This window comes from Acartia tonsa, chromosome 3, assembly GCF_053477335.1.
Source record: "Acartia tonsa isolate MP-2025a chromosome 3, ASM5347733v1, whole genome shotgun sequence".
Taxonomy (NCBI): Eukaryota; Metazoa; Arthropoda; class Copepoda; order Calanoida; family Acartiidae; genus Acartia; species Acartia tonsa.
In genome coordinates, this window is record NC_137262.1 from 30,607,191 (window position 1) to 30,631,552 (window position 24,362).

Consider the following 24,362-nt stretch of genomic DNA (forward strand, 5'->3'; position numbering starts at 1 on the left):
GAGTCAACAAAGATCATTAAATAATCAATAAGGGAACAATGAAATATTTTTGCTATTTTTATATCAATAGAACTCTAACACTATTTGTTTTCTGGGATCGAAAGGGTTGAGACAATAGCTGATAAATTGATGTACATCCCCAAAGAGGATACAGAAAATCGCCCTTTCTGTAAATCAAAATTAGTGGTTTCTTAACATAATGAATAAACCTATCAAAATTCACTAAAGTCCCAAAAGTTGTTAAGTCAACAACAAAATCAACCCAAGAAAATATAATTATAATTTTGGGGGGCTAGTGTAATAAACAGCCGGTTGTCCCCTCCTAAAATGGATCAGTCGTTGAAACGTTCAAGTAAATTTATGGGCGTGCGGAAGAGGTTTCAACACCCCCCTCAAAATTGAAATAGGAGAGGTCTGTCTTTCCCACATGTTTACCCTCTCTCAAGGATAACACCCCCCTGGCAAAACCTAGTGCACGCCACTGTTTGTAATCGTGACTATGGAAAAAAATCTAATTCATTATGCGTTGTTAAGCAATAAATTACATACTGTTGTTTTTAATAGCTTTAACGTGGTTTTAAAATTTCTTTAATACTAGTTAAATGTTATAATTTCAATGTTAAATTTGAAATTATTTGCTTAAGTAGCCCAAATATAAGCTTATTATAATTTAGATCAAGAAAAGAATAATATACTGTAATACAATTTGAAATATTTTTATGGCCTGCTTAGAAACTGGATAGTTTAGGATGCGTAGATACTGTAGAGCTAAGATTATTGTCTAGAAACAGTTATCTTTTTTTTTATAAAGCAGTAAGGTTTTTAACCGAAGCTTTAGATTTTATTATCTGCTGAAATGATTAATTCGTCTTTATATGACAGTTTTATATGTTACACTAGGGTTTTATGCTATCTAATTTTAGATTCAGGCCTTTTCGATTGTTTTAGGCTAGTTTTATGCACCCATACCCCTCTGTATACAGAGCCTCCTGATGCTAGGGGTGCAACCGCTACTACAGATCTTTAGCAATTCTAATAAATCTAATAGAGCAGCTTTGCTACCGACGATAATTATAAATATTAATTTATTGTTAAAAATTTATAATAAAATAATTATAGATTTTGATAGATTTCAGGGACAAATTAAAAACATTTTTGTGACAGTTGCTAGAAGGGTGTTTAATTACACATATGCTGTTAACAAATTAATCATAATGTTGTATATGTGATTCCCCCGTGTATTTTCTTTATAACTAGCGGCTACGCCCCTAGAGGCCTCTAGTGGCACTTTGAATATTTGTTCTTTATTTCAAATATTAAATTTGAAAATAGTTATCTATGTTGCGTTCAAGTCTCTACGCAAACGCGAGAATATTTTTTAATTTTTGTGATTTCTCTTAAGAGTTATAAACCTTCCCGGGACCTATGAGAAGCTACCCTGCAAAGGAGAACCAGACCGGTTCATCGGTTAGCGAGATCTTCCGTACAGACAGACAAACAAACAAACAGACATCCTGTTACTTTATTACAAGGATAAAGAAAAAAAACATTACTAAAAAAATGAGAGAATTGGGAATCATTGGGAAGGGGTGTCTAAAAACATCTCAGGACCAATAGACATATTCCTAATTGGTTCAGCGATAAGCTTCAGAGAGACATCACTGTACTTTGTAGTATAAGGGAAGCCTAACATTCTTTAGTCAAGATTTTATAACATGTCAAATGTCGGTAGAATAGAATTTTTTCAATTTAAAGAATAACCCGTTATAACTTTATTAGCGGCTTCGCCCCTAGCCTCTAGAACTTATTCTCAAAAAGCTTGACTGTAAGGAATTTAAAAATGCAGAGGAAATTTTAATTTCTGGAGATTTCAACATTAATGTTTTATCACATCTAAATCATGCCCCTACAAATAGGTTTTTATCATTGATGCTTACCCATTCCTTTATGCCTACTATAACTTTACCATCTAGAATAAGTGAAAACACAGCCACTTGTATTGACAATATATTTTCTAACAAACAAAATTTTAATTTTCAAAGTGGGTTAATACTAGAACATATTACAGACCATTTACCTGTCTTTTTAGCACACACATGTGAGGGGAAGGAGGAAAGGGATGGTATAAGTGAAGATAAAGTCAGAAGTATGTCTAAGAAAAATATTAATATTTTTAAAGAAAAATTAGCAAAATCAAATTGGGACAGTGTTATGAATGAAATTAGGCCGGAAGTAGCTTTTGAGTCATTCCAGAATAAAATAGAAATGGAATTTAATGAAAGTTTTCCCTTCTCAAACAGAAGAAAAAATCGAAAAAAACACCCCCAAAATCCATGGATGACACAAGAACTACTTTCTATCAGAAAACAAAAAGATAAGTTATTTAAAAAACGCATAAAATGCCCTAATGAAACTAATTTTAACGATTGGAGGGACTTAAATCGGCTTTACCAAAATAAATTAAGGAAGGCAAAAAAAGATTATTATCACAATAAATTTCTAGAATTATCAAATGATATTAAGAAAACTTGGACTCTTATCAACTCAGTTATAAATGGAAGAAAGCATAAGGAAAGTCTACCTAACATCTTTTATGATGACATAAAATCATATTCAGGGGCAAAGTCAATAGCTGATGGTTTCAACGACTTTTTTCAAGTATTGGGTCTAAAATTGCAGAAAATATACCAAATTCTGAATCCAATTTTCATAGCTTTCTTGGGGAGAAAAATGATACTAATTTCAATTTTGGTATTGTAACTAAAAAGAACTTGTTGTATGCTCTAAATAAACTTAAAAGCAAAAAGAGTTGTGGGGAGGATAACATCTCAATCTTTCTTATCAAAGAAGTTATAAATGAAATTATTGATCCGTTAGTATACCTATTTAATTTATCATTAAAAACAGGATTCATACCACAAAATTACAAAATTGCTCGTGTAGTACCTATTTTTAAAGCAGGAGAAAGAAATAAGTTTACTAATTATCGTCCAATTTCTATTCTTTCAGCATTTAGCAAAATTTTAGAAAAAGTTGTTGCATTACAAATGATCAAATTTTTATCAGATTGTAATATCCTATATAAATATCAATATGGGTTTCGTCCTAATCATAACACAACACAGCCTTTATTAAATTTACTTAAGCATATCTATGAAAATCTAAATAAAAAGAACCCTGAATATACAATAAACATTTTCTTAGATCTTTCAAAAGCCTTTGATGTCCTAAATATAAAAATTCTTTTAAACAAACTTGAACACTACGGTTTTAAAAATACCTTGAAATGGTTTGAAAACTATTTAATAGGACGGCAACAGTTTGTTACAATCAATGGTGTAAATTCAGCTAAAAAAATCATTCAAACAGGGGTTCCACAGGGAAGTATTTTAGGCCCCCTCTTATTCATTCTATACATAAATGATTTACCAAATGCAACATCCTTTTTAACAAATTTATTTGCTGATGATACTACTTTTAGCAAATCAAACAACAACTTAAATGACTTAATTGCAGATTCTAATTTAGAACTTGATAAAGCAAAAAATTGGTTTAGAGCAAATAAACTAGCCTTGAATGTATCAAAAACTAAATATATGATTTTTCGCCCACATAAAAAGCCATTTGATCCAGAGTTATGCACATTGAAAATAGGAGGGGAAAAAATTGAAAGAATTGGCAGAGATTGTATTACTAAATTTTTCAAGTTTGTTGGTGTTCTTATAGATGATGAACTTAAGTGGGACAAACATATAAACTATGTAGAAAATAAAATAGCAAGCTCAGTCTATGCCCTATCCCAAACAAAAAAGCTCTTTCCAACCACTACTTTAAAAACAATTTACAACAGCCTTGCTAAGCCCCACATAGAGTATGGCTTAATTGTTTGGGGGGCGGCAAAGGATGAGCATATCACAAAAATTCATAACCTACAGAAGAAAGCTGTAAGAAATGTTTTAAATGCTAAGTACAATGTGCATGCCGAGCCCCTGATGGGAAAACTAGATATTCTTAACATTTTTGACCTAAGGGATGCAAATGTAGTTGAATTTGTCTCTAAATATCTAGAAAACAAACTTCCCAAATGTATGCTTAATTTTCTAACACCATTGCAAAATACTAGATCAAAATGTCTTAGAGTAGAGAAGCCAAATTATAAAATCTATGAAACTTTTCCTTCAGTAAAAATCCCGAAAATTTGGAATAGTTGGGCAGGTGAGCTAAGATCATTAAATTCATCCAAAGCTGTTAAAAAATATGTAAAAAATAAGTGTATATCAAAGTACAAAACATTTCAATGCAGGGAAAGAAAGTGTTATCCCTGTGGAAAAATATAAATATAATTTATATATCGCAACCTGTAAGCTACTTTAATGCCATACCCTGTAAATAGCTAATATTATTTTATATTATTTGTGAAACTTGTAAATATTTTTAAAAAATTAAATGAAAAATGGGCCGAAGGACAGTCAAGATTGACTTTAAAGGCCCTGTAGTACAGTTACCCTAATTATGTCAATATAAATAAATATATCTATAAAAATGATGTAATTTAAAATGTATTTAATTATTTGTAAAATTAATCTGTAATTTACTGCTAATAAATCATATCATATCATATCATATCTCTAGAGGCTTTGCCCCATGAGGTAATTAAAAAAATTAAAATTAATTTTGTTTTGAGGGGTTGGGGGTGTCCCATCCCCCAAGAAAATAGCCTAAAACCACCACAGGACCAGTAGGTATATTCCCTGAAGAGCACAATCCGATCGGTTTAGTGGTTACCGAGATCTTAAGGGACAGACGGACAGACGGATGGACAGACAGACATCAAGCTACTTTGTATTATAGACAAGAAAAATTAAAATTATCCAATTTTTCTACTGGATAAAAACTATACCATTGTAAAGTTCAGACCTTGAAGTTTTGCTTTAATTAATTTTGTCAAGTTGCAATTTGTTTTTTAATTACAAATGTTTCCTTAATTTAAAATTACAATGTTTAATTATTTTAATAAGCTTGAAACATTGTTAGAATAATGAAATTAATAAAGAAAAAATAAATGAGGATGACAATTTTAACATTTAAACTAGAAAGACAAACTAAAATCGGAGGTAAATTAAAGAGCAGAATCCCTTTTAAAATTAAGACTTTAAGAAAGAATGTTTTACTTTTCAAAAAGGGTTTCCAAAAATCAACAGTTAAAAGCTATGCCTTTAATCAGTGGCGTGCGGAAAAGAATGTTGGATGAAAACTAAAATCATGTATAAAATTGATTCTAACCAACTCTAATTGTGATACACAAAATTGCCCCAGCTATAGATTATAATTTATGGTTAAAACGTTTGGACATTCAACTTTATGACTCAATCAATCAAGATTCAATAAAAGTCCCCAAAGTTTTTCAGCCAAGGAATAAGAAAACGCTATTATAAAACTTTTGGGACTAGTGTGATAAACATCCAAATGTCCCCTCCCTACATGTAAAGAAATACTGCTAGTTATAAAGTAGCTTCACTACTAAAAATAATAAAATGTTAAGCTAATACAATAATGTTTTCAATTGAATTTCTACCAATTTCTGCGGTCAAAATTTTGTCAGAATATTTGACGTGCACATGTCTCTTTTATGTGAGGGATGGCAAATTAACAAGGACAAGCACATGTTACTTGGTAGTGCAGCAAAAAAATAAAGGATAAAACATTATTATATAGTATAATTGATATAAAAAAGCAGATATTGACAGATTAGCAGGGAGGGAGAGGGCATTACATAAGTTTTTATAATAACGATTTCTTATTCAATGGCTCAACAACTTTGGGACTTTTTATTTTTATTAATTTTTATTGGTTGGTTCATTTAGTTTAGTGTTTAAACGTTTCAACCACTATTGTCGGCTATTGTCTTAGCCCTTTATATCCCTGGAGACTAGTAACACAGTTTACTTTAAAAAGAAAAATTATTTGAAATTATAAATAAATATTTTAATTTTAAAACTTTTTCTCGTATTCATTCGAATCTGGTGGATAGGAACCAGTTCTCATCCATACGAAAAAACTATGTCTAGCATCGAATTATATCCAGCTTTCTACGAATATAAAAATGTACAATCATAAGATTAAAACCAGTTTTTTTAGCTCGTGCCTTCGGCACCTCGGGGCTATATCCGCGGAAAGCCGTTTATAATACGATGCAAGAAATAACTATTAAAGATTCTATTAGAAGTGTTTTTATAATACATAATACTAAAGACAGATCTAGGATTATAATTATTTCCAACCAATTCCTTCTTTCTTTAATACTAGCGGCTTTGCCCCTAGCCTCTAGGGGCTTTGCCCTATGAGGTATAATTACATCTTCTATTACCTACCCAGCCGAAAAAATGCGAATGGATCGCAAATTTTCGCAAATAAATCGCGAATTCGCAAAATTCTTAAAAATTCATTTTAAAAATGGGGAGTTTTTTGTTTTGGGGGGGTTAGGGGTGTCCCACGCCCCAAGAAAAAAGCCTAAAACCACCACAGGACCAGTAAGTATATTCCCTGAAGAGTAGAATCCGATCGGTTCAGTGGTTACCGAGATCTTAAGGGACGAACTGAGAGACATCATTTAACTTTGTATTATAGATATAAGAAAAAGTGTATGTTTTTTAAATATTCTAAAAGTTACACAACTATGTCATGTTTGAATGAGGGTTATTCTTTTATAGGTAGGAAATATTAGCACATATTTTCTCAGGGATATTAAGTATCAAACAATAATATAATATTTTTTTCAGTATGGCTTCACAACCGATTAATATCATATCCGCAGTTTAGAACTGGTTCTCAGCCATATTGAACAATCATGTATAGCACATTATTACAGACAATTTTCCACAAATTTGAAAGTAAATTCATAAAATTAATACCAGTTTTGTTACCCCAGGCACTCGGGGCTAACAAAACTGGTTTTATCTTATATTTTTTTCTGTTTTATACCCACAGAAAGCAATCTATAATACGATGCGATACATAACTATTCTCGATTTTTTCTACCATCATCACAGTTAGGTAATAATAAGAAAACTTACATTTAAAATGCAATTCTGGTAGATTATGATAAAACTGTTCTTTCAGACAACAGGATGTCAAACCAGTGGCGTGCACAGAGTTTTGCAAGAAGGTTTGCGCGAAGCGCATCCGAAGTTTTTGACACCCCCTTTAACCCAAAATCGAAGGGGAAGTCGACTCTTGTCATGAAGGGTGTAGAGGGGTGAATAGATAGGATACACCCTCCTTCTGCACGCCTCTGTGTCAAACTTATCCTTGTAGCACATCATCCATATAACAACAAGTAAATTCAAATTAAGCAAAAATAATTGTCTGTACATGCCATATCCTTTTCATTCCCTATATCGATGTACTGAAATTTAGTTTCCGAAAGTGTACCTAGCTTCCGCGTCCTATCTCAATATTTACTACTAGCTAAAAAAGCTTCAAACTTAAAAAAAAAATCAAAATTGGAAAAATTAAAATTTTGAATGTATAATGTATAAATCGTTTATACATTACTAGCGGCTACGCCCCTAGAGGCCTCTAGTGGCACTTTAAATGTTTTTGTTTGTTAAATTTAATTTTTTATGTACGATACCACCTTATTTGACGTTGAAGTCTCCCCTAAGGGGGGGATTTTTTTTGTTTTTGGGGGGGGTTAGGGGTGTCCCACCCCTCAAGAAAATATCTTAAAACCACCACAGGACCAGTAGGTATATTCCCTGAAGAGTAGAGCCCATTCGGTTCAGTGGTTACCGAGATCTTAAGCTTCAGACGGACAGACAGACGGACAGACGGACAGACAGACATCGTTCTACTTTGTATTATAGATATCGCTTTTCCCTTTGACCGGAGTAGCTGAAAATAGCGTTTGCAATAATTGGATTATCTGCTGTACAACTTTGGAAATTAGGGATGAAATAGGCAATCCATTTTCAGCACATCCCTATATCTGTTCTTACTTACACACCATTTCACTTATTCAGACTACATAAAACTTTTTTTTATAAAAACTTATATTTGAACTCAGTTTTACCTTCTCTATACTTACATATACTTAATTTTATTTAAGGGAGGATTTAGATCCCTCGAACAAGCACCGGCAAATAGACATCATGTTACTTTTATATACGAATATATAATAAGCTATATAAGTTGGAAAGAATTTTAATGTATATAATAGATTTGAAATCTGCATAAAATTTTGAGGATTTTTTATAAAATTCGTTTTTTTTGTATAATTCATTATCTAAAAGCGCAAATACAATTTAAGTTGATTAATTTTGACATCTGTGATTGGTGGGTTGAAAACAATCTGCGCTCTGATTGGAGAAGCTTAAGTTTCGTACATCATTCAACCAATTAGAGCTCAGGTAGTTTCCAATCCACCTATCCTATTGGTCAAAATTAATTAACTTAAATTGTATTTGCGCTTTTAAATAAAGAATAATAAAAAACGAATTTTATAAAAAAAAAATCCATAACATTTTATGCAGATTTCAAATCAATTATATACATTAAAATTCTTTCCAACTTATATATAATATATATAATTAAAATGTCTTGCTATTAAATACAAAATATGCTATCAGATCAATATCTATGGAACCTTTGTAATTACAAGCCAATTTTTAATATAAAAAAAGATCTATAAAATAGTCATAAACCATCGTAATACATAATTTTTTTTTTAATCGATAATCCTCAGTTTGGTTAAATTCCTTGCAAACCATTGTTAAAAAAAATACAAAAAAAATGAAAGAAATCATTTGAGACAAAAATTATCAATTCTATTCTTTTGTGCGATATATTTATGTAATTTTTTTGATATCACAAAAAGGCAAAATCTTGAAAAGCAAAATGTGAAATCATTAGAAAGAGTGGAATTTAAAAATAATAAAACAACAGGGCGAGAAAAATATATTTACTTTCTTATTCTCTATTTGACACTGTATTAAATTTATATTGATTTTATTCATACTTTGTTAGTGAAAATAGATTTTATAATCTTATAATATAAACTAGTAAGGTTAAATATCTCGGAAATGGCTACTTTGATTAAGTTGTACTTTTCTCTGAATCTCGGAAGTTGGGTTTAAGCTATTTTTTATGAAACTTACTTAGGTGAGTTGCCTCTAGGAATTAAATCAGTTGCCTGAATTAAAGAATTGATTATAATTTAATAAATCATTTAATAAAGAAAAAGAGAGGAGTGTAATTTTTCGCTAAATACATGCATAGATCCAATATCAATCTTGAAAATTATAGTTCTTTAAGGATAGACGTCATGCTTTTTTTTAGGATACAGGGATCTAAAGGGATAAGATAATGGCCGATAAATTGATGCACATCCCCAATGATAAACCACAAAAATAATCCTTCCGTAGATTACAATTAGTAGTTGAAACGTTTAAAAATTCATTAAAAGGTTGTTCAGCTAACGAATAAGAAAACGGTATTAAAAGACTTTGGGGACTAGTGTAATAAACGGCCCAATGTCTCCTTCCTCCCTGTTTAGGATAGCTCTCTTAAATTTAAATTTTTATAAACCTTTTTTAAGATAAAAAATTTGAGAATATTTGATACATGTCATGGAGGGATAGGACAATGAGGCTCAGATTAATCATTTTCTATCTTAAAAATATATACAAGGCAGAATAACAAATAAGAGTTTGGGGAAGATTATTGTATTATCAATCTACTGTATGGATATGTCATTACTTGGATAATATACCAGATTCTCCTGTTCTCTGAAAATTGAAACACGCAGCGGGCTAAAATAACGATTTCCCCCTTCCACCCACTTTGCCCAATCACCTCTCCTAATTGAATACTGGATGAACGAATTGGCCAATAAATGAGTTCCATGTTAGCAAGCAAAATTGACAACAATTTTTTCCTTTTTTATAATATCCACGTATATTCTACATCCAGTATGTAGCAAGTTAAATGTAAGAACAAAGATTTATATTGCAAACTACCAAAACTTTACAAAAGAAAAATGGTATTTATTACAATAAGTTTTAACTTTTTAAAAGTTTTTAACAAAATATTTATAGTATACTATTTCTTAAAGAATACAAATACAAGCATAAATTTGCCCATAAATAGCATAACAATGCCAGGCTGACAACATTCAGACAAGGGATAGGACAATGAACGATAAATTAAAATACATCCCGAAGTTGATAAACATAATTAACACTTTTATAGATTGAACTTGTTTGTAAGTAAGTTTAGACACGACTAGAATGAAACCAACCAATCAAATTAATTGCTCAAAGTTTTTAGCCACTTGAGTACCAGTAAAGTTCACAGTCCAATTTTCCTCCCTCCAAATATATAACTTTTTTTGCAATTGTAATATAAAAAGTTGTATATCCTGTACTTTTATTATTCATTATTATCTAAAACTCTTATTTTTTATTTCAGAAGATGCGGGAGTTGAATCGAATAGGTCTGGCAGTCTTTCATCTTTACCTCATATTTAGTTCTAATATTATACAGGTATAGTTGTTTCTCGTATTCATTCCAATCCGGTGGATAGGAACCAGTTCTCATCCATACGAAAAAAACTATGTCTAGCATCGTATTATATCTAGCTTTCTACGAATATAAAAATGTACAATCATAAGAAAAAACTGGTTTTAATCTTATAATTGTACTTTCTATATCAGCGGAAAGCTGTTTATAATACGATGCGAGAAATAACTATTATTGCATGGTATTATAGACAGCTTTCCGCTGGCATTAAGATGAAAAATCATAACATTAAAACCAGTTTTGTTAGCCCCGAGGGGTCGAAGTCCTGGTCTAACAAAGCTGGTATTATTGTTATGCGTTTATTTTATTACCTGTAGAAAATTGTTTGTAATACAATGCTATACATGATTTTCAGTATGGCTGTTAAGTCATTTTTTTTAAAAATTCAAATTTATTCTTCAGATTGAAAGAAATTTTTTTGATGGGGTAAAATTAGCCTTATGTGAAATATTTTTAAAACGTGCCAATGAATAAAAGATGCTCACCAGAAAAGAAGATCTAAAGCATACAAGCTGTTTTTATGCTGCTTTTATAAAACAAACAACAAATATGGTACTATCTATCTATCAATTTCTAAAACAACCATTCATGAAATCTATATTTTATCTATCAAATTATCTAAATTTATCTTTATATTCTAATATATATCCAGGAATGAATCAATATATGTATCTAGATTGTAACAGCTGACCGGCCAACAGTAGCTGGGTCTGTGGGAGAAGAAAGTTCTGACAGTCAGAAACAAAATCATACATCCAGTAAATCACAGGTAATTTTATTTTAAAAGTGTATATACTTTTGAAAACAATAAAAGATATGCCCCTAGTGGCCTCTAGTAGAACTTTATAGAAGGAGGGAGGGAGTCGACCCTCAACTTTAAATTTTAGTTTAAAAAAAAGTAATATAGAATTATTGCAGGTTTTTTTTCAGAGCAATTTAACTCTCTTGAGAGGGTAAAGGTACATTCCCCCAAAATACTTATAAACTTTCCTTGACTTATATGTACACAAACACACAGACATATAAACAAACATCCTGCTACTTTTATATGAGGATAGTATTATATTTAAGTCAATTTTACTTATATTTTGATTGTAAGCCTAAACTAAATAATATCTAAGTAATGATAATTTTGATTGTGTTTAATTTTAATATTTTAAAATTTAAAGGAACATTATTTATATTTACAGTTAAGTCAGCTGTCTTAAATTTGAACAATCAATAACCGTAACTGGCCAAAACATTGACATTTTTAGATACAAACGCCAGACGCCGTTTGTCCTAAAGAAAAGCTTTGAAATCTGAAAATATGTAATTTTATGTTCAAACTTTATTCTTATTTTAGTCTCGAGAGTCCAGACAGTTAGATGATTTCTCACCGAGCTTACAATTTGATCAACAATTTGGACAGAGAATAGAGTAAGTGTTTTATCTATTCATACTATATATGTTCACTTGATGATTACTCCCCTAATAGCCTCTACGGGCACTTCGGGAGAGGGGGGGGGGGGGGAGACTCTGTTTTAGTTTTAAAAGAAAAGGAAAAAAAAAAATTCGGGGGGAAGAGATTTTTATTTTATTTTTATTACATAAATTTTGAATTATTCATTAATATATTTATTTATTTATATGTCATTTCTTATTTAAATAACACTACAATATTTTATAACATGCAAATATGGTCCATTTTTTATTAATTTTTGTGTCACAATACTTTTGTCTTTTCTCATGAACAGTTATTTACAAATGTATTTTATTTTGTATTGTTTCTTTATTTTGTTTCTACTTTTTTTAGTTATGATCATTTACACAAGTTGCTATTTTAGTGGTGGTTGAACCGTGTTTTTCTTGTTAGCTTTACTAGTTTTTTGGTCCCCAGCCTCTCTTTTAAAATAAGTAAAATATCAACAATATCTTTTTTTGGGAGTGGGATCATTTTTTACGGACATTATGTCTCTTAGAACGTTGAAAGTCACACGACTGCCAAATAGCATAAAACCTCTTCTGTCACAACAATAAGCTTTTCTTAAAATTTTAAACTAATCGGTCATGTAGTTTCAGAGATCTTATTTTTCACGCATATATCAGGCTACTCTTGTTTTTAAGATTCATTTATAATTTATTATTTTAGTGTCCAGAAGAGTATACAAAGTGTAGCCTCAGCAGGCACAGAAAACCTGTTGGAGCCTTCCAGTCATGAACTCCAGCAGCCATCGTCAGTAGACAGCTATGACCTCCAACAACCAGCGGTCAACCAGGAGCCTGACACAGCCGAGTATACATTCAGACGGGCCAGCTACCTGAAGCCGTTTAGAGGACGTCGCAGGCAGTACAGTGGTCCTAATGGGGTTAGGAATAGGTAAGGAAAATAAAATACTTCCTAATTTACCAACAAGAATAATTTGTCCATAACAACAAGCCGAAAAAGACCTATATGTTTAAATTACCATTAGTAAATTGTTAGCAAGTCATAAAGTATAGAAATACTGACAGACAGTCGGAATGGCGTAATACTAAGAGTAAATTAATAACTTTATATCTGTATGTATAGGTATAGAACTGGATTAGCTCGCCAGGATGAGAATAGGCTACAGAAATATCAAAACTACATCAGTATACTGGAAATAAATAGGCCTCCCCCTAAAATCAAACACAGGTACATGTTAGCCCAGATCAATCGTAAAACTAATCTGACCTCTCAAAAAAAATTTTTTTAACTGAAAGTAGTAAACAATGTAATAACCAAAAGTTTTCAAATTATGAATTAGGTGACTTTTTATCCATTGAGTTAAGTGCCATATGTTACGCAATAGTTCATATTTACGCAAACTTTTTTTAATTGCAACAAAAATTTAATATGCGTAAAGCTGTTTTTAAGCCTTATAAGGTTTTAGATTTGAAGCTTTGTAATGAAGGGTTTGGTTAAACCTTAGTACCTTCATTTTTTTTACTTCGTTGATATACCCTACCCTTCCCAAAAAAGATTTCAAGACTGGCTCATTACCAATATTAACCTTCCCTGTCATATAAGGCATACAAACTAAATTAACTTTTCCTGCATGACCATTTACAGGCTTTTTTTCTTTGGTTCTTAATTTTAATGCCTTTCAATAATAGTATTCTTGTTTCACTGCATCGTAAACAGGAAATATCAAAAAAAGTAATAAAAATGATACAGTTATTTTTAAAAGTGAAAATAAAATTGAATAAAAAATACTTTTGAATGATTTTCATTTTAAATTCGAGCAATAAAAAGACATTTATTTTTGAAATTCATGTCTTATCAATTTTATGCAGAAGAACAATACGTTTCGTCATAATAAACTGACTATTGATATTAAAGTTTTTAGGCATCACATTTTCTATTCTATATTTACCTTTCTATATCAAATGTTATTGCGCTTTACAATTTATTTTTATTTTCTTCCTTGTTTTAAAAAACAATAAATACGCCTTTAATATGGTTTTATGTTTGCCTACCCCGCATACAATGACTAATATGTGGCCGAGATACCGTAAACCTTACTTTTTTCTTACCATCTAATTTATTATAACATTCAGTGGTAACATACAAAATTTACTTACTTATTTGTTCAAGAGAACTTTTTTCACTATCCTCATGGCATGCATTTTTAAGATTAGAAGAAAAAATAATTCAAAATAATTCGCGCAATTTTCATAAATTTAGTGCATTTTTTTCAAAACATATTTTTGCACAAATTTTATGTTACTGAATAATATCAAGATGAAATTTTTGGGGTTTGAACAGTTTTAAAGATGACACATCTCCCCGCAAGGGGAAGGCCTTTAATTTAATGCAGAATATATCTGTATAGCTGTAGGTGAGATCTAACTGGTTATACACATGACAATACAATCCAGATACTTATGTAAATAAAATTTTGTACATATGATTAAAATAAATGTGTGACCATCTTGAATTTACTATAAAAATTCATGCATTCTTGAACAATTGTTTGCAAGCAATTATATTTCCTTAAACTTGAGATATTAATACGGTTCTAACTGACGTGCATGGTTAATTACATAATTCTTAATTGCTTTTTAATTGTTCTAAATGAACAATTACACATTTTTTATATAATATTTTTTGGGAAATAATGGAATATTTAAATCTTACATAATATAAAAGTAATTTTAATGATACTTTACTCTAAAAATTAGGGCATCGCAGGTAGAGGCCCCACGGTGTTAGGGCTCAATACAGGAGCTAAGCACAGGGGACCCTTCCCCCTCCCTCTGATTTTTAATTTATTTAAACAATAAAAATAAACAAAGGATAAGTCCAATAACTATGCACATAATTTAACAAAATTTGGTCCAGGTTCCCTATGGCATGCATAGATTTTACATATAGTTTAAAATGTAGGCTTCTACAAAAATACCTGAAGTACTTAAATTAAATCAAAATAATTAACGGACTATGTTTAACTTTGTAAATTTTCTATTGAACCAACTTTTTCTTTTGAAGGTAACCTTAGGTTAATAATAACTGAAAGTACATATTTATGAATTTTTAAACAAAAGGAAGCGGATTTTTATAGATGATATGATAAAAAATAATTGTAATACTTTGCAAAAAGAATTGCATAGCAAAAATTACTCATGTATGATGTTAGGCTATTTTTTCAAAGAATACATAACTTTAAAGAGTATTTATACAATTAAGCTGAGAATTGTTTAATTTATAGGTAATAGAACAAAAAATGAAAGCTTATAAAAACGGCTGACTGAATGTCTTATTTTCAGGCAAAGTGTCTAAATTAAAGAAATTTGATTTTAAGAGTTTTAAACAGGCGACTGGCTGATAATTCAAAAAGCTGCGGCTTCAAGGCAACTGGTTGATCGCAAAAATTACGGCAGCTGAACAAACGGCTTACAAAGCTGACTATTGGCAAATGATTAAATGCTCTTTCAAAATATTTCACTAAATTACAATTGACAAAATGATGACTCTGTGTGAACACCGTCCAACAGTCTAAAACAGGGTTCTTGGTAAAATGATATTAAATTACGTAATATATGTAATAATTTAAACTGTGTGTAGATTTTGGAGATTCATATAAAACCGTTAATAAACTATATTATGTCCAAAAGTAAATATATATTTACATTAAAATACAATGTTATAATTGTATAATCGTAGTGAAGTAGCTAATTCAAAGTTAAAAAAAAAAAAAAAAATATATCAGCATTAATTAAATCTTGGCTAATAAAACACAAACTATAATCAAGCTAATTTTAGAATGCAAGTTTATAATGAACCTAGTTTTTCTTATTTTAAAAAGTCTGTTGATGCTATGTAATACACAAAGTATACCTTATCTGATAAGGAATCACAATAAAAGCTTTGTTTATGGACTTTCCCTATTAAAATAATTTATCATTATAAATCAGGGATTTAAAGGGAAAAGACAATGGCCGATCAACTGATGGACATCTCCAATAATGATACACAAAATCAGTGATTGAAACGTTTCACCTAATAAATTAACCAATCAAAAAGAACCCGAAGTTGTTAGGTCAACGAATAAGTAATAATTACTAGTGTAATAAACAGCCCAATGTCTCCTTCCCTCCCTGATTACAAATGAATGAAAATTTTTGTTATATAAATTTGTTGGAATGATTGAACATAAAATAATTCCAAGTAGGTTAAATATATATTTATTATGATTGGTTAATGTATTGAGAGAGAGAGAAACGGGATTTTAGTGGTCGATTGTAAAATAATCAAAAGAAAAAAAGATGGTTTTATTGGTTTCTATAAAAATCATTTTATTCATTTTATTGCCTAATACAAGGACATGTTGGATTTTTAAAAACTATCATATATTGATTTAACTTAATCTGATAAACTAACAACCCTTCCCCCCCCCCCCCATACGTTACTTTCAATTTATTTCAAAATCGGGAGGGGGGGGGGGGGGTTGCACGAATACTCACTTCGAGGGAAACCGTGCAGTGCATGTTTGTGATTAAATCCAGATCCAGAAAGCTGGAAAGGTCAGAATGGGTATTTTAATCATGCATCCAATTCTCATTTGTGTAATTCTACTTATGGTATTTGGTTAAAATTGTAAAAATAAGAGTTGTTAGATTATTTTAAACATGATTGTCCTTCTTTATTAGATCAATAATAGGTTTGGTATCTTTGACCTAAATTGATTTATCTCGATTAGTAGACTTGTGTATCAAATTCTCTCTTTCTTTGTTGTAAAAATTTGACAATCATAAGGTTTATATTAATACACTTTTATATTTTAGGCAAAGATTGAATAGTATCCTGACGCCGAACTACGTCAGATTTAACGGAGAACGTCCGCAGCCTTTGAGGGTCGGAGCTGCTGGCGGCTTTGGCGGTCAAGCTTCTGGAGAGAAGGTTAAAAAGTCTGGAGGCCTGCTGGATCTTTTCCTGTCCGGACTTACAAAAACTTCAAATAAAGTCAAGGAGCAGTGTCCAAAATATAATATTCACCATAATATGATTTATAATGGGGGGAGGGGGGGGGTAAAAGATTCATTGGGTATAGTCCCTTTCGTGACAACGCCTCTTAAGAGGCGTTTCGTCGTATTTTCACAGTAGCTTTTCTCCTATTACTAGCCCCTGCTGGAGGCTATAGCTCTGCTGGGCCAATTGCCTAACCCTGCGGGGCAATTACCTAACCTTACACAAAATAACCTATTAAAAGCTACTGTGAAAATACGACGAAACGTCTCTTAAGAGGCGTTATCGTTGTCACGAAAGGGGCTATACCCGATTCTTTTAACAATTTGATTACTATACTATGTCTATCTATCTTATATAATACAAATAGCTAAGATAACATGAAATACATACATATATTTTATTTACACATTTTATTATGAATAAATATTGACTGGACACCGTAATTGTAAAATCAGAAAGTGAATAATTTGAATGAACCATCGTATGAATTTATCTATGATTCCTTCGATGACGATTATAATGTCGTCGAAAAAGATATTGGTAAGAAAATTTTATCCTTACAATAAAGTAACAGGATATCTGTTTGTTTGTATGTTTGTACCTAAGGATCTCGCTAACCACTGAACCGAACAGGTTCTCCTTTACAGGGTAGCTTCGAATAGGTCCTGGGAAGGTTTATAACTATTTTGGGGGAGGGCACCACCACCCTTCCAAGAGTTATCGCTCCTAGAAAAAAATCCCACCCTCCCCCCAAATTTTTTGGTTTAAATTTTTTTTAGCTAAAATTAAAAATAGGAGGGAACTTTCCCCCTCAAAAAAAAAGTCCCTCCAATAAAAAATTTATTTTTCCTTTTTCTTTTAAAATCTAAGCTATAAAGTTGGGTTATCGAATTCAACTCCCCCTCCTCAAGTGCCACTAGAGGCATCTAGGGGGCGTAGCCGCTATATATATTACTAGCGGCTTTCCACCCCCCAAGAAAATAGTTATAAACCTTTCCGGGACCTATAAGAAGCTACCCTGTAAAGGAGAACCCGATCAGCTCAGCATTTAGCGAGATCCTTCGCTAAATGTCAATCTGAATGTTTTGTCTGTTTGTCTTTTGAGTGTTACCAGTATCCTGTTCTATTTCTTTCATTTTTTTATTAAAAAAGTTTGTCTGTAGAGAAAAGGGTAGGTAGTTGGTTTTGTAGAGGTTATCTGATTTATTATAATTAGTTATTAAAAGAGGTTTCGTGATTTTTCTTTATTTTAAAAGAAATTCCTTTTGCGGATAGCCTCTGTTGGTTTCACTTGATATAACGTAATTTATCGTTTATTCAGGAACAGAAACGTTTTTGACAAACGATGATTATGATGAGTTCAACATTAATTATGTAGACCAAGAAATTGAGGTAAATTCAAACTAATTGATGTAAGGTATAGTTTTTTCCTTTAACCTGACCTATATTAAAACACAAACACATGTAAAACTACCTGTAACTCCCCCCTCTATCATCAATTTATTTCAAAATAAGCGGGATGTGGGGTTCTGTGCTCGGTTAAGCACTTGGAGGGAAAATGAGATGTTATCATAATATTGTGTGTTTTTTTTTCAGCCGCCGAAATTGTATGACTTCAAGGATGTACTTTACAGTATCAGGTAAAACTTTACTTTCTGGTAGCATTCAAATATCTTAGCCCTATCTTCAGCAAAGGGTTAAATGTACAGATTTGTAATACCCGTTTATTTTAGTTCAATATTTATGCACAAGACAACAATAATTTTGATCCAAGAAACTTTAATAATAACTTATTTAGGATCTTTTACAAAAAAAAATAGCGTAAGATGTTTATCTTTTCATAAAAAGGGGAGGTAGGTTGTGCTAAAATTCCGTAAACGTCAGAGTTTTAAGGCTTAAAAACAGTATAATAGAACGATAAAATTTATATTAACTTAAAAGATTTTTGTCTATAGATCTTTTTAATAAGGAATACAAATATTTAGTGAAAATTATCGTTCTACTAATGTTTTTAAGCCTTAAAACTCATACCTTTACGGAATTTTAGCAAAACCTACCTCCCCCTTTATTGTTGTGGCCATCCTTTAAATTATAATCAGATTCTATACTAATATTTTTAATTTTAAAGTCTTGAACTCAATATTAAAAATATAATGATTTAACCTATTTTCAATTTAGAGACAACGAGACAAGAATTGAGACATTCAAGAAATTTCTGTCAGCCGCGAGTGGACTAACAACCAGGGCCAGCACTGATCCTTCATTCATGATATTCAATATGCCCATCACTGTTTTATCTATCCTAGGTCAATCATTTTAAACTAAAGCGGATACGCCTCTATGTACACTTTTGGAGTGGTGGGAAGACGACATCACGTCCTTTTTTCACTTTTAAAATAGTTTTATATAGAAAAAATATTTGGGGGGGTTGGTTAATTTCTTTTCCAATTTTCTTTGGAGGGTGGTGGTACCTTCTCTTAAAATAGTTATAAATCTTCCCTTGACCTAAGAAAAGCTACATTGTAAAGGAGAACCTAATCGGTTTCGAGTACAGACAGATCATAGTGCGTTAGAAGGTGCTTTGACTTTTGTGTCAGAACCTAAATTGGGACATAGTGCATTTCATTACCCTAGGTTAGGTAACTTCATTTCACTTTTCAATAAAATCTAAAATGCAGCGGTTTTTGAGAAATTAAATTTGAAAATTTCAAGTTCAATTTTCACCCACCAGGAGTTACCGCATAATCATGTCAAGAAAAGCAAAGATTATTTATTTAAAATTTTGAACAACATTGCTTTTATAAAGTCTGTCATAAAACCTCTCTATATATGATTTATTTAAGGCTGAATTTCCGTGACCTTAGCAAAGCAACTGATAAAAATGACCATTAATTAACTCACTTCAGGAGTGGTTTTATTAAGAACTTTATAAAAGCAAAGTTGTTCAAAATTTCAAATAAATAATCTTTGCTTTTCTTGTCATGATTATGCGGTAACTCCTGTTGGGTGAAAATTGAACTTGAAATTTTCAAATCTAATTTTCTCAAAAACCGCTGCATTTTAGATTTTTTTGAAAAGTGAAATGAAGTTACCTAACCTAGGGTAATGAAATGCACTATGTCCCAATTTAGGTTCTGACACAAAAGTCAAAGCACCTTTATTTGAACTGTGAGATAGAAAGATGAACATGCAGTTGCCACGCATCTAATATACGATTAAATTTGAGTTTTCTATTCTATTTTAGGTGGTTTCTACGCTTTGAGTGCCATAGCAGTTTTATCCTACAAATATGCTCTTTATTCAGCAGGAAGGACATCATTAACATTAGACTTTAATAAACATACAGTTTTAACAAATTACTGGAATTAAATAGGTTTTAAGAAATTGGTAGCAGATTTTTATGTATTTTATTATTGTAGTTTCTTCTTTTTCGGCCTTCCCCCATTTTAATAAAAGTTTCAATAAGAATAATCTTATTTAATTATTTTCTAGAGGTATTTCTCTAAGGAGGGTGTTTGTATATACCCTCCCCCAAAATATTAATAAACATTCCCTGCACCTATAAGGGAGAACCATATCGGTCCAGTGGTTAGCTAAATCCATTCGTACAGACAAACTCACAACAAGGCATTATATTACTTTTAGAAAAAATGACAGCCAATCCTAATCCAAAGAGTTTTTATTCCAGAAACTTAGAAATCTCATTATGACATGGTTTATCATTCCCAAAAATATAATGCAATGTGTCTTGTCTAAATACTAGGAAGCAGCAATGGAGCCGCTGTGGCCATTATACCTGTAGCTGTTTCATTCCTGGTACCTGTTCTTATAGTCACTGCGTACCTGGTCATCAGAAGTACACTAGATGGACAGGTATAGAACACTGTGTAGATAGATAGATAGCAAGACCATTATATTCTTTCATTCCTGGTACCTTTTCTTATAGTCACTGCGTACCTGGTCATTAGAAGTTCTCTAGATGGACAGGTATAGATCATATTGTAGATACGTGTCCCATCAGGAATCAGTAATGGAGCCGCTATGGCCATTATACCTGTAGCTATTTCATTCCTGGTACCTGTTCTTAAAGTCACTGCGTACCGGATCATCAGATGTTCACTTGATGGACAGGTATAGATTACTGTGAGATAGATAGATAGTAAGTATATATGTAGCTGTTATATACACCTGGTACCTGTTCTTATAGTCACTGCGTATCTGGCCATCAGAAGTTCAATAGATGGACAGGTATAGATCACTGTGTAGATAGATAAATAGTAAGTATATAGTAATGTGTCTTGTCTAAATACTAGGAAGCAGCAATGGAGCCGCTGTTGCTATTATACCTGTAGCTATTTCATTCCTGGTACCTGTTCTTAAAGTCACTGCGTACCGGATCATCAGATGTTCACTTGATGGACAGGTATAGATTACTGTGAGATAGATAGATAGTAAGTACATATGTAGCTGTTATATAAACCTGGTACCTGTTCTTATAGTCACTGCGTATCTGGCCATCAGAAGTTCAATAGATGGACAGGTATAGATCACTGTGTAGATAGATAAATAGTAAGTATATCTGTAGCTGGTTTATTCCTGGCACCTTTTCTTGTAGTCACTGCGTACTTGGTCACCAGAAGTTCACTAGATGGACAGGTATAGATCACTGAGTAGATAGATAAATAGTAAGTATATCTGTAGCTGGTTTATTCCTGGCACCTTTTCTTGTAGTCACTGCGTACTCAGTCACCAGAAGTTCACTAGATGGACACGGACAGGTATAGATCACATTGTAGATAGATAGATAGTAAGTATATCTGTAGCTGTTTCATTCCTGGCACCTTTTCTTGTAGTCACTGCGTACTCGGTCACCAGAAGTTCACTAGATGGACACGGACAGGTATAGATCACATTGTAGATAGATAGATAGTAAGTATATCTGTAGCTGTTTCATTCCTGGCACCTTTTCTTGTAGTCACTGCGTACTCGGTCACCAGAAGTTCACTAGATGGACACGGACAGGTATAGATCACATTGTAGATAGATAGATAGTAAGTATATCTGTAGCTGTTTCATTCCTCATATCTGTTCTCATAGTCACTGCACACCTGGTCTTCAGAAGTTCACTAGATGGACAGGTATAGATCACATTGTAGATAGATAGATTGTAAGTATAGCTGTAGCTGGTTTATTCCTGGTACCTTTTCTTGTAGTCACTGCGTACTTGGTCACCAGAAGTTCACTAGATGGACAGGTATAGACATTATTGTATAAATATAATAAGTATACCTGTAGCTGTTTATTCCTTGGTGTCTGTAGACATAGTCATAGATATTCACTAAATGGACACATACAAATAGATCATTTTAAACAGATATATAGGTAAAAAATCAGATAGATAGATAAAAAGACAATTATAAAGAGAAATTTGACAGACCCGACAACAATATTTAACGACAGACAGACATAACAGTGCAAATTCAGAAAGTTGATTTGTGTGGTTTTAGATAAGAATCAAACAATATATAGACAGAACATCTTACATGCTGCTTAGAGAAAGACGCAAATTCAAATAATATGTATAAATCAAAAGGCCTGCATTTAAATACTTTCAGGTGAGTTTCAGTCACTTGGCCAGAGGAGATTTGGACCATGCAATTCGGCCAGATTTTGATCCTGTCACATTTGTATATGATGCAGCTGTGGGCAGCACTGCTCTACTTGGCATTGGATGGATTGTTAGTGTCGTACTTTAAATGTCTAAGACGACATTTATGCCAATGGAGACGACATTTATGTAGAGGAAGACGACTTAGTGTTATTTAGACAACAAAAGAAGCTATTACCAACTTATTTGTATTTAATATGACTTGATTTTTCTTGTCCGCAATTTGTTTAGCTAAAACAAGGACAAAGTGATTCAAAGACCACGAGTTATAAACTGGGTAATAAATAGTGAGTTTTTTTGCTCAAATGGGAATTTTGTAGTTGTAATTTATGTTCATAATATTATATTTTTTAAAGAAGGTGTATCAACTTTTTCACTTTTTATTTAAGATAGCTAGCCGGTTCTTTTAGTAAGTAGTAGATGTAAAATTTTTCATAGAATTCAGAAAGAACCGGCTAGCTATCTTAAATAAAAAGTGAAAAAGTTGATACATCTTCTTTAATAATATTTCGTTGTATTTTTATATTTCTACTTTTGAATAGTTCTGTATTTATACTTTTAATCAAAGTTTACTCTAGTCAATTTGAAAAAATTCCTTCTTTGCAAAAAAAAGTTTTTATAAAGTATTTTTTGTTGTAAATTGCTCAAACTTAATATATAATGTTTTTTGGTTTATAGTCCCTTTCGTGGCAACGCACCTTAAGGGGCGATTCTTCGTATTTTTTACAGTAGGTTTTCTCCTATCGCTAGCCCTTGCGGGGAGCTCTAACCTTAAGGGGCAATCACCTAACCTAAAATAATATATAAAAAGCAATTTTAAAAATACGACGAATCGCTCCTTAAGGTGCGTTGCCACGAGAGGGACTATTCCCGTTTTTTGTTTGTTAAATTTGTTGTTATAGTTATTGTCATAAGTTATTGTTAGAACTGAATAAATCAAAATCTGTTATAAATATTATGTTATTCATTAGTATGTGTTAGAATGCTGTGCTTTGTCAAACATACAAAATTGTATGTAACAAGAATAGTTTTCATTTAAACTGTTGCCTTTTTGAACTGAAATTATAAGATTTTGTCTTTTTAATAATGACAGACAGACAGACGGACAAAATAATATATGAGTAGATGCACATATATAATAGAAATATTAGCCAAAAATTTCAGCTGTCTAACTTCAATAGCAGCCAAGAAAAACATTTCCCCTATAGAGTTACAGACGGACTGACGAACAGACAAAATACACATATATAATAGGAATCATAACTTAAAATTTCAGCTGTCAATAGCAGTCAAGAAACACATTTCCCCTTTTTGAGCTAAGGACGGACAATAATACACATATGTAATAGAAATCTTCACTAAAAAGTTCAGCTGTCTACCTTCAATATACGGACGGACTGACTGATGGACGGTTCACCGAAAAACCTACTAAATGATTAGGGGCTGTCTGCAAATCCATGACGGATAGCTCTGATCGATTATTTAAGAGTGTTATAAATGTCATGTTTTTTTCTCAAACTTGCCAAGATGATTCCTGTAGCAATAAGATATAAGGTTTAATTTAGAAAGCGTATATATAATACTAAGAGATAGCCCGTATGTTTATTTAAATTTTTATTAACTTAATCCTTAACATCTGATTTT

At 31.7% G+C, this 24,362-nt stretch overlaps 2 protein-coding genes across 2 annotated transcripts in view; both read left to right on the forward strand.

Moving 5' to 3' along the window:
- Nucleotides 1-17,283, forward strand: part of LOC145313894 (uncharacterized) — a 48,471-nt gene extending 31,188 nt beyond the window's left edge. Inside the window, exons 2-7 of the mRNA XM_080153550.1 lie at nucleotides 10,468-10,542; nucleotides 11,255-11,347; nucleotides 11,924-11,997; nucleotides 12,710-12,937; nucleotides 13,130-13,234; nucleotides 16,867-17,283. Coding sequence (XP_080009676.1) covers nucleotides 10,471-10,542; nucleotides 11,255-11,347; nucleotides 11,924-11,997; nucleotides 12,710-12,937; nucleotides 13,130-13,234; nucleotides 16,867-17,185 — 891 coding nt within the window. The 5' untranslated portion in view covers nucleotides 10,468-10,470 and the 3' untranslated portion in view covers nucleotides 17,186-17,283. The remainder of the gene's footprint in view (nucleotides 1-10,467; nucleotides 10,543-11,254; nucleotides 11,348-11,923; nucleotides 11,998-12,709; nucleotides 12,938-13,129; nucleotides 13,235-16,866) is intronic.
- Nucleotides 17,284-17,397: 114 nt separating this feature from the next.
- Nucleotides 17,398-23,082, forward strand: LOC145313895 (uncharacterized). Its single transcript, XM_080153551.1, has 7 exons — nucleotides 17,398-17,590; nucleotides 18,372-18,442; nucleotides 18,647-18,690; nucleotides 19,229-19,356; nucleotides 20,295-20,355; nucleotides 20,812-20,923; nucleotides 22,666-23,082. The coding sequence occupies exons 4-7, from the start codon at nucleotides 19,317-19,319 to the stop codon at nucleotides 22,804-22,806; spliced, it is 354 nt and encodes a 117-aa protein (XP_080009677.1). The 5' UTR covers nucleotides 17,398-17,590; nucleotides 18,372-18,442; nucleotides 18,647-18,690; nucleotides 19,229-19,316; the 3' UTR covers nucleotides 22,807-23,082.
- The last annotated feature ends 1,280 nt before the right edge of the window (nucleotides 23,083-24,362 follow it).